This window comes from Montipora foliosa, chromosome 14, assembly GCF_036669935.1.
Source record: "Montipora foliosa isolate CH-2021 chromosome 14, ASM3666993v2, whole genome shotgun sequence".
Classification (NCBI taxonomy): domain Eukaryota; kingdom Metazoa; phylum Cnidaria; class Anthozoa; order Scleractinia; family Acroporidae; genus Montipora; species Montipora foliosa.
Genome location: NC_090882.1, coordinates 5,945,265 through 5,960,264, shown reverse-complemented (window position 1 = coordinate 5,960,264; position 15,000 = coordinate 5,945,265). Strand labels below are relative to the sequence as shown.

Sequence of the window (15,000 nt, the reverse complement as noted above, 5' to 3'; positions counted from 1 at the left end):
TATTACTACGTTCAACCTTCGGCGACAACTCATCAAGGATTTCAAACACCGACCACGCAGCTGCCATTCGCTAATGCTCACTATGGAACTGTCGGCTATCAGAATCCTCAGGGGGTCGGCGCCGTTGGACAGTATCACGTTCAAGGTTATAATCAAACCCAAGGGACACAGCAGTATGTAGTTCCAGGACAAAGTTATTATGCGCCAACATCGCAAACGAACGCGAATCAGGGCTTTGAACAGACACAACACGCACCATCGACCGCGGCGAAAGAGGCGCCCCCTCCACTTCCTCCCGAACAATCAGATTCTGCCGCTCCTCCACCACTTCCTCCTGAGCCAAGTCCCACCTATGCTGCGGGAGCAGCACCGGGGTTTTCTGGAGCCACATCAGGAGGTCAAAGTGCGGCGGAGCAGATCGTGGAAGCCCAGAAGCAGTATCAGGAGAAGTTTGCACAGTGGCAGCAGCAGTATGCACAGTGGCAGGCTCAGCATCAACACCATCCAGATCAGAAGCAGTATCACGAGTGGCAAAAGCAGATGCAGCAGTGGCAGCAACAAAATCAGAACCTTATTCAGCAGCAGGTTACAACATCAGGCGTTAAGCCTCAGGATCAAGGTCAAGTCGCCGCCCAGCCACAGCAACAGGCTGTTCAATCCCAGCAGCATCAACAGATTGCAAGTCAACATCATCAACATCAACATCAACTTCAGCACCAAACACAACCTTATGGACAACAGCTTTATCCACAACAGCATCAACAATCTCAACCACATTGGCTTCAGAACACTTCTACGCAAAACCAGCAAGCAGGGTATGAACAGTCACATGACCAAACACTTGGGCAGCAGCAGCAGCAGCAGCAATCACAGCTTCATCAGCAGCAGAATCCAAATCGACCCCAAGAAGGATTGCATTTTCAAACCAAGACAGGCTCTTCACTTCAAGGCCATAAGAACACTGCTGTGCAAAATCATCAAGGAGGGTATCAGCAGTCACATGACCATACACTTGGGCAGCAGCAGCAGCAGCAGCAATCACAGCTTCATCAGCAACAGAATCCAAATCGCTCACAAGAAGGGTTGCATTTTCAAAGCAAGACAGGTACTTCACTTCAAGGTCAGCAGAACACTTCTGTGCAAAATCAGCGAGGAGGGTATCAGCAGTCACATGACCAGGCACTTGGGAGGCAGCAGCAGCAGCAGCAGCAATCACAGCTTCATAAGCAGCAGAATCCAAATCGCTCACAGGAAGGGTTGCATTTTCAAAACAAGATAAATACTTCACCTCAAGGTTATCAGCGTCCGAAGTGGATGCAGTCAAGCAAAGCTCCTGTGTTGTCAAGTTCACAAGAACCGAAGTGGATGCAGGCAGCAAATTTTAATGCAACAGGTAGTCAGCAAGATAGACCTGCAGTGGCAAATAATGAAACTAAAAAGCCTCAGTGGTTACACCAGGAAGGGGCAGCTCAACAACAGACTACAGAAGGGACATCAAGGCAACAACAAGAGCAGACAGATACTCCGAGGTGGCTGCAGGAAAAGCTGGAGAAGACTGAACGAGATATGAAGCAAGCTGCTGCCGAGAAAGCTCTGAAAGAAAAGGAAGCAGAACAGAGACAACCTCCTAAATGGATGCAGAATGAGGGTGTTAACAACAAAGAAGCTCAGAATTTGCAAAGAAGTTTACAAAATCAAATGCAGGAAAAGGTGGTTCCAAAGTGGCTTCAACAAAACCCAGTTTCTGCTGGAAACCAACCTGGACATCAAGAAAAGGCAGGACAGATGCCAAAATGGCTGCAAGGGAATACATCTGCCATTCCAAATACAACAACACAGGCAGCTCCAACACCTGCTTTGCCGACATTGAAAAAGCCTTCTAAATGGGATCAAGAGGACAAGTGAGTTTTCACATGATTGATTATTTACCTCCCGTGTCTTCTCCCGGCTTTCATTTCTTCAGAACCTGTCTATTATTCTTTTGTTAAAAATTCCTTGCTCCTGTTGTCGCATTCCTTTAACTTCCATTGATTGATAATTGCATGTTATTAACCGGTACTCTCTCTCACTCAAATTGAAGTCAGCTTCGTCACCTATTTAAATACCAACAACACGATTCAAAGGTGCAAAATGAATAACAAATGCCAAACTAGTTGAAAAGATACTAGTTCGCAAACGCATTGGTTTTTTAAAAACCGCGTTGACTCTTTGTTCTCAATGGGTTGTGAACGCATTTGATGGTTCAATTACTTTTGAGCAGCATTGTACATGTAGGACTTGTGTGTAGACCTGATGCTCTATAAGCCTTGTGGTTTCCTTTCAGGTCTATTCAATGTTTCTTGCATGAATTACTGTATATTATTTGTTATCATGTTTTGTCATGTCTGTAAGTTTTATGCCATAGAGTATGTAAAGTTTCAAAGTAAAACGACAAATACAGGGCTCAAAATTAGAAAAATCCCAGTCACAATTTTGTGACAAGACATTACAATTTCGCCTATTTTAGTTGAAAAGTGGTTTTAAATACTGCATTGTATTTTCAATGAGTTGCAATGTGACTAAGCAACATGAGCCCACAGAACTTGTGTGTAAAGAAATCTTTTGGATCTTTTACTTCCAATATAATTGACCATTTTGTAGTTGTTTGCAAAAAGGTTTTTTTTATTCCTTAGCCAACAGGTGTCAGAAACTTAGTGATGTTTTTGCCCACTAGTTAAATTCAATACAGAGCTCACTGCTTTGATCATGTAAATTGTGTTGTAATTCAAATTAGTCTACATTAGCATTAAAAGAGCACAAAGGTTTGTATCAAAACAGTCATTGGTAGCCTCACTTCCATTCTTAGGCCAGGTAACTTAGTTGCAACTATAAAATAGGGCTGCAGCGATACACCGGTGCACCAGTGAATTGCGATATTTTTTGCCATGATACGAATATTGGTATTTAAGCAACATATATGTATCGCCATATTATTATTATTATTATTATTATTCATCAACATTCAGAAATCACTGTCGTCAATGACTCCTTAAGCAAAAATAACCCTTTTGTAGCAGGTTATTAAACAGAGGGGCAAGAATTCGGAAGCTATGCGAAACAAGGAAAGAACTTTCAAAGTTCCTTCCTTGTTTCGCATAGCTTCCGATCTGACATGTACAGATATCGCAGATAACTAACACTACCATTTGCCCCATTTATTTTTCAAGATGGGTAAATTATGTTAATTGTCAGCTGACAAAGTCTTGCGCACCCACGCACAAAACACGCTACTCGTCGGAAAATACGATGTATCAAGATATGTATCGTATCGTGGCACCTGTTTCGAGATGTGTATCATACCGTAAGAAAATCTATTGTTGCAGCCCTACTATAATATAGTCTATTATCCCCTTTTGCTTGGGTGGGCTGCCTGTGGTATACCTGCTACATGTACATACATGTACAAGCTGCTGGGTATGTAAGTTTCTATAACTCCATGCCATTCTTCTTCGGTGTCTCCTCGTCATTGGTTCAAGGATTAGACAAATGAACCAGATACCTTGCCAATCTTTTTTATACGTTACTTACGGGGATACGTGCATTTTACAATATTGTAGTTTTTATTTCTAAATGTTCTATGAAAAGTTTATCAGCACAATGCTCTCCGTTTTCCTGCCAAAACCAAAATTAATGCTTACCAAAAGGACAAACAAGCAAGAGTAGTTATTTATTGTTGCCACAAACCAAGCATGTATTATTTTGTCACTGAATCTTTTCACATGTACATTCCATTTTATGTAGCCCACTCATGCCGCCATTGGATGCCTATTTTTTCTTTTTAAATAAGGTGGTAACTTTTTTTTTTCTAGCATCATAAACTTGTCGCATCTTCAACTGTGGGTTTTTTTTGTTTTTGTTTTCAGAATACCATCATCTGTGACTGCTCCAATCTCAAAGAAACTTGACCCCCTGAGAGAAATAGAGTTGCTACGGCAACAACAGGAACAGCTTCAGAAACTACAGCAGATTGAAAAAAGACTAAAGCAGACTCCACCGCCTTCCAGTACCACAGCCACTGTGTCGACGAGTTCCTCTATTAATACTAGCCAAACTCGCACTATGACATTCTCGTCATGGGCACAGGACGGAGCTACTAAACAGGGCATGGCACCTCAACAGAGTAACAAAGCACAGGAGTCAGGCCATGCCGAGACTTCTGTGCAACAGATAAACGCCAAACCACCCTGCAAGTTCTTCCCTAATTGTCGTTTTGGACAAAGTTGTCATTTTCAGCACCCTCCCTGCAAATTTAGTACCATGTAAGTGATATAGGCCACTTTAAAAAATACCACTGTGACAATGCTCTTTATTTTCCCTTGAAAATTTTGCATGAGCATCATTTCCAGTTTCTCTTGGGACTTAGAGACAATGGTCCCAAGAGAAAATAAAAAAATTACTTTTACAAAAATTTTGGAGAACAAACAAAGAATATTATGCTTTTTTGGAAAGTGGGGGACAGCATTGTCCAGTGGTTAGGGTATTGGGTTTGCATGTGGTTGCCCCGGGTTTAAATCCTCTAATTCTAACCTCTGGTATGAATTTGTTTCCGGTTGTCTGTGATTCAATTCTACCACACCTTGTAAACAGTCAACTGGTTGCCTCCTTCCAGTTGGTGTTCTTAATCATGTTTCTGTTAAGTTTGAACTGTGTTTTTCAGATTGTTAAAAGTGGAGTGCCTGTAAACTAGCTTGATAGCTAAGTGCACTACCACTACAAACAAAGCATTTATTTTAATGTCCTTGTGATGTCACTGGTGAGCTCTATAAACCTTATGTTAGACGTTACAAAGACCAGATGTGTGATATCATTCTACTACATCATTACACCAGTAATTTGCAGCACATTTTTCTCAGGAAATTACATTTAAGTTGAAGTAATTGGAAATTCACTATTCCAGGTTTTTGCACTTGTATTTACATGTAATGCTTCGTGCAAAAGCAACTTTCTTTTTCAATTTCAGGTGCAATAAGCAGGAGTGCATGTTTGATCACAGCACTGATTCAGCAGTTGAAGTTTATCCAGAGGAATCACATGATCAGTATCCTGGTAGGAGCTTTTCCAATCTTTTTTATGTATTGTAGCAGGCACTCGTCTACTTCTTTCAACATAGTCATCATAATCTTGACCATTCCTGTTATCAACCTCTTTGTCTTTCGTCATTTCTATCTGCCTTGGAAATTTTCCACTAATGTATGGAAAGCTAATATCCAAGTCCAAGCATTTTCTCCTTAACCATGGCAGGCTACCTTATAATCCCTTTATAAATAACTTACAGTACTTACATGTATGAGATATAATATGTTTCTATTATTATGCTTTAGCCCAGGCGCGCCCTTTCATGTATTCTTACAATACAGCACATGCATGTCCTTAATTGACTGCTCCCTATAGTGGCTTGTCAGGGCCAATGAAAAACAAACGAAACAGAGGAATAGAACAACAACAACAACTGTTAAAAAATTAATACTACCTGGCTGGAGGCAAACCAGTTGGCTATTTACAGTGTACAAGTGTGACCTAGAAGTTAGAGCAAGGAATACCAGGATCAAATAATTCAACGAGTGGTCAGAGTGGGTCTTAAAGCCAAGATCTCCGGATCTCAAGGCAAGTGGCTCAATAACTGGGCCATACTGCCTCCCACTTTGAAGCTTTCGTCACTTTAGGTTCATCTGTTCAAAGTTAGAAAGGCAAGCATCAAATTACATTTAAGATCAGACAATCTTTTGATTATTATTGCTCTCTTCATAAACGTGAAACTCTGCAGTTCAACATGCATTGAGAAAATGAAACTGATGATATGAACAGAACCTGTTGCAACCAAGGTATAGTGCTAGGACCATTTGCGATTGTAGATCTAAGCATGTTGTGCATTTGGAACTTTGTTTTAGAAATGGCATCCTATACAGATGAACCAGAGTCCTACAGTAGCAGCATGTCCCAATGGTCGTCAAGGGTTGACCAGATTCCTGGCATAGGTGATGGTGAGATGCCGGTTGTACCAGCAGAAACACAGGACAGCACTGTCACAGGTCAGCATAATGTTAGATTGTGTTTTGCAGGCAAAGCAATGTCTTCATTACTGTATACAGCAGTGCTCAAAATAAAAAAATAAATTCAGGTTATCCCTCTTTCAAAAGCCAGGCAACTACATGTGAACCTGTGAATTAGATTGCCCTGATAAATCCTTGGTTGTCCATTAGGAAACCCCGTACAATTAAGTGCACACTGTGTTGAGATGCAGTCACTTGTTTGGCATTGGAGCTTAAGTATCCCATAGTTCTTTGTATGCACCTGTGTTTTTTGTGAAAGTGCAAGTTTACATGTAAGTCTTTATGTTAGCATTTTTTATCTCCATCACTTACATGTTTGTGATATTGCCTCTTGGGAATTGCCTGTTGGCCATGGGAATTTGAGGACAAATTGGCTTGGCCCAGGCTAAGTGAATGAGTTTTGTCCTTAGTAGCTACCAAGAACAACACTCTTGGTGTCTTCAAAAACCCATTACTAAGACTATAATAGGTCAAACTAAGAGAAATGTATAAATATCAGTTTCTGAGTGTCTTAATTAGGATAATGTAAACTAAATACCTTTGGGCAACCAGAGGCATTAAGACACCTATTGTAAATCTCAGGTTTAAACACTTTTTGCACTTGCTGTATTGCTGCAGTAGTCTTCAATTTTGAGAAAATTAATGGTCAATAGCTCAATCCCCTGAAAAATAAGGGCACTTTCCTTTTGTTAGAACTGGCCAGCCAGACCCGTCAGTTTGCATAATAATCCCTCACATTCTTCCAGTGGAGTATAATTATATCATCCTCAAAGTGCGTTAATTTGAAGACGTTGTTGGGTTGGTTCTTCCAAATGGCCGATAAGTTCTGTCAAATGAAAAGCTTTTTAAGGTCAATTTTATGCTCTTTGCTCAAGTTTGTGAATATGAAGTCACCTACATGTAATACCCTTTCTTGTTTGTTTTGTCACAACCTGTTTAGATGACACCACTTTTCAGCCAGAAGAGAACACTTATCACGAGGACACCAATAATTACAAGGTGAAAACACATGAATTATTTGAAGTTTTTTCCTATGCTTATGTGTATAAACATTAAGCTGCAATCGTGGAAAAATGTTGAACGAGTCATTTCAACTTGTTCATGTGACTGTGTGTCTCTTCACGATCTCCCAAATGAATTTTCAATGAATATAAAAGATATTACCATTTTGTTGTTAGGAATCTCCTTTCTTTTTTGAAACTAGTGCCAAAACACGGTAATTTTTTTTAATTAAAAAAAATAACAAATGTGTTTTTTTGAAGACAATTTATTTAAAAACAATAATAATAATAATAATAATAATAATATTATTATTATTATTATTGTATTATTATTATTATTATTATTGTTATCATCATTATTACTATTATTATCATTGTTTACCAGGATTACAATAATTTTAAAGCAGACAGTTTGTAGTGTTTAGAAAAGTGAAATTAGAGAATGATTTTTCTTTCTTTCAAAACTTCTCAGGAAGATAATATGGAAATTGAGGAGGACCAGAATACGGATGGAAATTTATTAGGAATTACTGTAAAGTCAGAACCGTTCCCAACAGACACCACCCAGTCAGCAGCTGTACAAGACAACAAGTCAGGCGAAGACTGGCAACAAAGCTCTCAACATGACTGGGGCCATGGAGATGCTTGGAGTGGGCCTCCTCCCCACCCTGAGGAACTTGCAGGGGACAGAGGTATCTGGGAAGGGGAGAGGCTGCCCCCGGGATCAGACTGGCCTCCCCATGGTGAGAGGTTCTCTAGATGGGAGGGTAGAGATGGGCATCCCTTAGAGGGAGATGCAAGGCCACCTCTGCCTAGAGAAGGCGAGGGTGATGGATTGTTGGACAGAAAAGATTGGAGACCTCCACCCCATGAGTGGGAATCAGGGCCCCCTTTTCCAAGGGGTGATCAAGAATTTGGCCCTGGAAGGTTCCAAAGAGAGTGGAGACCACCATTTCTTGATATGCCAGAAAGGAGACCACCCTTTCCACCGGATGAACTTGGAAGGAGGCCCCCCTGGTCAGATGAACGTGACGGAAGACGCTTATTTCCAGGAGGTGATAGAGAGCCTCCTCCTTTTGCAAGAGATGAAAGAGGAAGGCCTCCTTTTCCCAGGGATGATTGGGACAGAGATGGACCTCCATTTCCAAGAGATTTTAGGGATGGGAGACCACCTCCCCCAAGGGGTAGGGAGGATCATCCATTCAGGGATTCAGGACCTCCTTTGCCAGAGGGTGAAAGAGAGCACATACCACCAGAATCACAGATCAAACATCCTTTAGTGAAAGAAGAGAAGGTTCACGAAGGACAGGCAAACAAAGAGCAAGATGATAAACATGCAGGAAAGAATAAACCACCACTTCTGAAAAATGAACAAGACAAACCCTCATTTCCAGCAAGTGAAAGAGATCGGCCACCATTTTTAAGAGATGATAGGGACAGTAAACCGCCATTTCCAAGGGATGGGAGGGACGGCAGGCCACCTTTTGCTAGGGATGAGAGGGACAGGCCACCATTTCCTAGAGATGAAAGAGACCGGCCTCCGTTTCTCAGAGATGACAGGGATAGACCACCATTTCCACGAGATGAACGGGAAAGGCCTCCGTTTCCAAGAGATGAGTGGGATCGGCCTCCCTTTGGGAGAGGTGATCATGATTTCCCATTTCCACCAAGGGGTGGACGGGGTCGTTGGCCATCACCACCACCACCACGGGATGAAAGGGACAGATGGGCTCCATTTCCAAGAGATGATCGTGATATACCAGAATGGGAAAGAGGGCGAGGTCCACCTGGCAGACCCATGTCACCACGAGGCAGGGATGGAGGAGGGAGACCCCCATTCCATGAGCACGATAGAGGTAGACCTAAATCTCCACCTCCCTGGCACCCATTGGATCATCCTCGTCGTCCATGGTCTCCCCCTAGGCGTGACCTCATGGGCAGGCCTCCACCCCCACCTGAGGAATTTGATCGCTTTGGTCGTCCTCCTCCTCCACCTCCACCTGATGCAGAGTTCTTTGATGATCGAGGAAGACCTCCATGGGACTGGGATAGGGGAGACTGTGAGTATTGGTTTCCAAAAACAGTTTCTGTAACATTACTGCACCTTTCACAAATATGTAGACAGCTTTCTAACCCTAACCCTAACAGCTTTCTTTTTTAACCGTTGTGAATCACGTTTGCAGCAACAATAATGGACCCTTTGACTTCCAGGAGTGATCAGTATGTAAATTCTCCTCACAATTGCATTAAAATTGTGAGGAGGATTTACTAATAAAAGTTAGTGCGACAGGTAGTCCCAAGTCCAGTCCATTCTCTGCGACCCAACCATAGGGTTAAATGTGATAGTGGAATAGTTGTTCACATTTAAAACTGTTGTTAACAGCATTGATTCCAATCAAAACCAGTAAACGGATGCTTTACATGTTTCTACAATGGTATTTTAAAATATTGACTAATTTTTCTTAACAATACGGATATTGCATGCAATGAAAACACAAACTCTTGTTTCCGGTCATGGACATCATTCTTTAAGGAATATTTCCCTCCTAGTCTTTCACCTACGGTAGCTTTTCATGGTCTAGTGGTCATCACGAACACCTCTGAATGTGGAGATACTGAGCTAGACTCCTGCTTGGGGTACTTACTCCGAAAAGTCTTTCTATTATTAGCAGTCGCATGAGCAAAGTAATCTTACGTATGCGCAGGAAATATATGACCCGAAAAAAAGTTAGAGCAAAGTCCCATATACTTTGTTCTTTCGTTAAAAAAGGTACAGTAAATGCATTCTAGATCCTTTTGTGACTGTGTGAACAGCTCATCCTCGAATTTGAACTGTCTCACAGGGAGAAGACCCCCTGATGATGAGTGGCCAAGAGAGCGCCACTATCCTGATGACCGAAGGCCAAGATCACCCCCACCCCGCTGGGACCATCCAGATCACCTCCCCCCTCGATTCCCTAGTGACTGGGAAAGAGATCATAGGAGAGGTCCGGATGACAGGTTTGGTTTCATAGATTTTAAGTTTGCCCGATTGTGAGTTGGCACCCGCAAAGCTTAATTGTTTTAATTGTTTTTTTTTAAAATATGTATAGTTAATGCATGGAACAGTTCACCAAAAGAAATTGCCAAGGCGGAAAATTTGAACATTTTTTGAGAAGAGACTAAGCTCACAATATGTTATGAGGGTTTTCGGTGAACGTTAAGTTACTTTGTATTTGTTAATAGATGTAAATAATAATGATAATAATAATAATTAAAGTCATCGCCAATAGATGAGCTTGGGGGAAGGTGCCTATGAAAGCGGATGGTGGTGCCAAGCAAAATACGAGCCACGAGCAGGGCATGCATGTATCCATGGCAACCCACAGAGCGGCAACCACCACCATGCACCGTCACACTGACAAAGTCAGTGGAGATACTTACCAACCTCATTACTTACCAAGGCCACCAAAGAGGGAGGGAAGGGAGGGGAAAACTGCCACACAAAGCACAAGTCGGAGCATGAAAGAACTGCACAACCTCACGGCAAGTACGCTTCATCTGACGCTAGGTGAAAACCCCATGTGTCAAATAGGCACACATGATCCACGATCACCAACATTGGCGCAATTTTAACTTAGCCTAAATTACAGATTGATTTTTTGATTTTGTTGAAACAGATGGTTTGATGAACGAGGTCCGCCTGACAGAAGACCCCCTCATGATGACCTCCACCGAGACAGACCCCCTTACCCTGATGATCCCTACCCACGGGACCCTTCGTCTTACCCACCCCACCCTGACGATGTTGGACCCCCCAGTGAGCCTCCAAGAATAGAGAAAAAGCCCGAGACGGTCCCAGTGGAGAGTATTTTGGACTTGCCAGGACGAGAAAATAGACCTGATAGAGTAAGTTTGTGTGCCTCTACCACAATAGTGTAAATCAATAATGTGGGCTGGAAAATTAAAATGTAAGGTATACTTTATCTTTTATAAGATGTCTTCTAAAACTAGGAACATGAAGGAAAGATGAAGGTAGCAAAAATGAAATGATACGTTTGGGAAATCACATGAGCACGAGTGCATTTCGTTATTCATGGGCGTGGGTTTTGATAGTTCTCAAGATTGCACGAGCCGTAGGCAAGTTCAGTTTGAGAACGGTGAAAGCATCACGAGTGACCATGAGTCAAGAAAAGCAAGAACAAGTTCATACGAGTTTTTATTTGCTATCTGCCCAACAAAATCACTCTATCGCTATGTTTCTATAGCAACTTTTGTATTGCACTCTATAACCTACATGACGCATTCATCATTGACCAATCAGAAACGCAATGTTAATTCTGTGGAGTATGACATAGGTGTTTAGATTGGGTGAGGTTTACATTTCATACATACAGTTTTCTAAAACCTAGGGATATCTGCATCAAAGTAGTAATTTTTCAGCAGGGAGATTAATAGTCTTAAAGGAATTGTGAAAATCCTTAGATTCAGCTGATTGTACTTTCAGTTAGCTGCACGCGTTAGCTAGACTGCTTTCAATATATTAAAATTCAGTTTGAAAGAGAGGTTTAGAGAACAAAGACAAAGGAAGGTGGATGATGTGTCGATATTTCTCACATTAATTCCAGCGTGTTTCCATTGCTTTTGTCCTCTCTACCTCGCTATCAAGCTGAAGATTGACATTTCGAAAATGGCCTATTTCATAGCCTAGTGACAGCGCTAATAAAGTTGGAATAATTTGTATTTCAGATTGTGATCATTCTCAGGGGACCTCCTGGGAGTGGCAAAACTCATGTAGCCAGACTAATTAAGGTAAGTTGAAAAGTCTGGGCCTCGGTTTTTTCCCCATGACATAGCTTTCTGCTGTAGGAAACCATGAAATGAACACAATCTAGGAGGGTAATAATTATAATATTGCAGTTATCAGTTGAAGTGCTACTACGATCACCCTGCGAGCAGAGCCTCCTTTTGTCTTTTTCTTTACTGAGGAGGAGAAAAGGAGGCTCTGCCTCCACCGCGCACCGGTGGCTCCGTTGGTTGAGCATTGGGCTGTCATGCGGGAGGTCGTGAGTTCGACTCCGGCCGGACCAACACTCAGGGTCTTAAAATAACTGAGGAGAATGTGCTGCCTTTGTAATTACATCTGCAAATGGTTAGACTTTCAAGTCTTCTCGGATAAGGAGTGTAAAGCGGAGGTCCCGTCTCATAACCCTTGTTGGAAATTAAATAGTATGGGACGTTAAAGAATCCACTCACTATTCGATAAGAGTAGGGGACATAGTCCCCGGTGTTGTGGTCTGACCTTATCTAGACGGGGGCATCTTTCACTTCCTAAAATAAAATTGTAAACTGTGTAATAAGCAGTCTGGCTAAAGTCCCCCGAAACACATTGTAAATTAGTCCTGAAAAGCATCGAGGGGAGAGACTAATAGCTTTACTCACTCACTTACTCACTCACTTGCCTGAGTCACGTCAACTCTTTGAAGCCGCCGCAGCCCGAACTTCAGGACTAGTCAATCTTGTTTTCTCTCGTCAAACCGGTTTTTCCAGTGCGAGCGTCCGTTTAGTGACAAAACCGATGGTTATAATTGAGCCCGCTATACCATGAAAAACCAAGATGGCGGCGAGATCTGGCATATTAGGCTTGGGTTCGAGACTGTTTCCTGGCAACATGCAGCGCATATTCAATAAAGATCTTACTCGATTCATGCAGAGTCTTTCTCGAGAACGCCAAAATCGAGCAAGCAAAAGAAAGGCTCTGCTAGCAGGGTGTACTACGATCAAAAATCGCTTCCCGTTTTTCTTTACATTCCGAAAGCATCTCGTTTGCCGTTTACAAAGCTTTGTGTTTCTTGTGTACCTCAAAAGGATAAGGAAGTATCCCATGGAGCGCATGCGCCAAGAATATTGGCGCTGGATGATTACTTCTTAATGGAAGTGGAAAAGTCCGAGCAAGATCCAGACACAGGCAAGAAAGTAAAGAAAAAGGTATGAGCATTTGATAGTGTGTAGATGTTCATTTAAGGGGAAAGTCTGTGGGGTTCTTTTGGGTTAAATTCGCGTTAGGAATTCGTATTAGCTGCAAGGAAATGGCCCATAGTTTGTTGTACAGTATTGTGATTGAAGGTCTTATACAATACCAAACAATAGCTGGTCACGAGAGCTGCTACATTACTGCTTTCAGCAAGACAACCATCTTTGAGTGAGTTTTGTGGCCCCATCGACTAGGGGCTCTACAAAAGCTAAATATTGTGCTCAAATAACGATGAAATTTTTATTTTGAACTCCGATGTTGTTACTTACATTGTAGGTGACAGAGTATGTCTATGAGGAAGAAATGGAAGAAGCTTACAGGAACAGCTTGTTTAAATCTTTCTCCAAAACTCTGGAAGATGGCTTCTTTCCCGTTGTCATTGTGGATGCCATTCATGACAAGGTTAGTGTGGCAGCCTATTTTCAGTGGGAAAGGTTACTTATTTATTTATTTATTGTCGCCATCCAACTCATTTTGGATCAGTTGCTGTGCCTTTGATAAACGTGCGAACTTTGATGTTCAACCAACGGTTTCGTATTTTACTTCCACCTTAGCAGATCGTCAGCGGATCGTTAAAGACAGAAGCTGACACAATGGGTCTGTCAATCATAAGCCTTGATTACCCATGTAGTCATTCCGCTACAGTGATTCACTGCAGTGAAGAACTAAACCATTCACGGGAATTTGTAAATGCAAAGCGCAATAATGAAAAACGTATTCCTTTATGTTTTTTCACTCGTGACAGTAGTCGGCTCCGTCGAATCCGCGCCAGATATTTGCGTCCGTTTTTGCAAAAGAGTTTCAACTTAACCTGCCGATCACTTTACAGCAATGACAATGCAGGAAATAGAAAACTTCGACGATATGGCCGCCATTTTGAATTCTATTGTTCCAATAGCTATTATGGGATGCCGAGAAGGCAAACACATATTTATTTGCCCCCTGAGCATCCCATAATACTTTTTAAACAATAAAAATCAAAATGGCTGCCGAATCGTTGAAGTAGTCTATTAAAAAAGAAATGAAAATTACCGGGTATGTTTTCGGGATATAAGCATTCAAAGACATATCACAGAGTGTTTTCAGAAACCCATTACGGTTGAAACGTGTAACGCGCGTTCACAGCTTCCGAATATTCAGTGCGAACTGATTTGTTGAATGTTTTAGTGCTAAGTACCATATTTGGAAACCCCTCGCTCTTGTTGTTCCAAATATGGTACTTAGCAAATTGAATATTCAGAAGCTTGTTTCCCAGCACACAAGGGGCCGTTACACGTTTCAACCCTTATGGGTTTCTGGTGTTTTTAAATGGCTCATTTGTTGCTAAGGTAACCTAAAATTGCTTCTCTTCGAGTAATTGCCGTTTCACTTGGTACGTTTACATTGCTGCTTGGTGATATGCAGAACCATTGAATCTCTGTAAACAGTGCAGTTTTTTGGAAATGTTTAAACTGGTTTGAGCCAGCTTAAGTTCATCTGTTGAGCGAAACTTAGGGCTTACGAACAACGATCATTCTCACAACTTTGTCTATCAGAGCTAATTCTTAATCGCTCACTCGTTATTAGTTGCCGAAATGTAGCTGGGTCGAGCTTTATTGACGATGCAAGTTATTCAGCAAATGTTTCAAGTTGTATAACATTATTAGTTTCAGAAAATCATAGTTGGTGTCTCCTATGCTATAAACACGAAATTGATCAGTGTTGATTTTTACTTTCACTTCCAACTCGTAGGTTGAACATTTTGAGAAATATTGGAGTCATGCAAAACAGAAGGGCTTTGAGGTAGATATCCATCGAAGCATTTTTTTGATCGCCTTGAAGAATCGAGAGTAAACTGTTGTATTTTCTGTTTTAAGGTTTACGTCGCGGAGTTGATGGCAGACGCCCACGCATGCGC

The 15,000-nt window shown here is 41.7% G+C and overlaps 1 protein-coding gene across 2 annotated transcripts in view; it reads left to right on the top strand.

Moving 5' to 3' along the window:
- LOC137985592 (uncharacterized) overlaps positions 1-15,000 on the top strand; it is a 25,960-nt gene that overhangs the window by 193 nt on the left and 10,767 nt on the right. For both annotated transcript variants that reach the window (XM_068833222.1, XM_068833221.1), the window contains exons 1-13: positions 1-1,901; positions 3,903-4,298; positions 5,000-5,085; positions 5,928-6,068; positions 7,030-7,088; positions 7,563-9,150; positions 9,934-10,090; positions 10,750-10,978; positions 11,819-11,881; positions 12,938-13,057; positions 13,380-13,505; positions 14,835-14,885; positions 14,960-15,000. The exon at positions 1-1,901 is cut by the window's left edge and continues 193 nt beyond it; the exon at positions 14,960-15,000 is cut by the window's right edge and continues 43 nt beyond it. In XM_068833222.1, the coding sequence (XP_068689323.1) occupies positions 1-1,901; positions 3,903-4,298; positions 5,000-5,085; positions 5,928-6,068; positions 7,030-7,088; positions 7,563-9,150; positions 9,934-10,090; positions 10,750-10,978; positions 11,819-11,881; positions 12,938-13,057; positions 13,380-13,505; positions 14,835-14,885; positions 14,960-15,000 (4,958 nt within the window). The remainder of the gene's footprint in view (positions 1,902-3,902; positions 4,299-4,999; positions 5,086-5,927; positions 6,069-7,029; positions 7,089-7,562; positions 9,151-9,933; positions 10,091-10,749; positions 10,979-11,818; positions 11,882-12,937; positions 13,058-13,379; positions 13,506-14,834; positions 14,886-14,959) is intronic.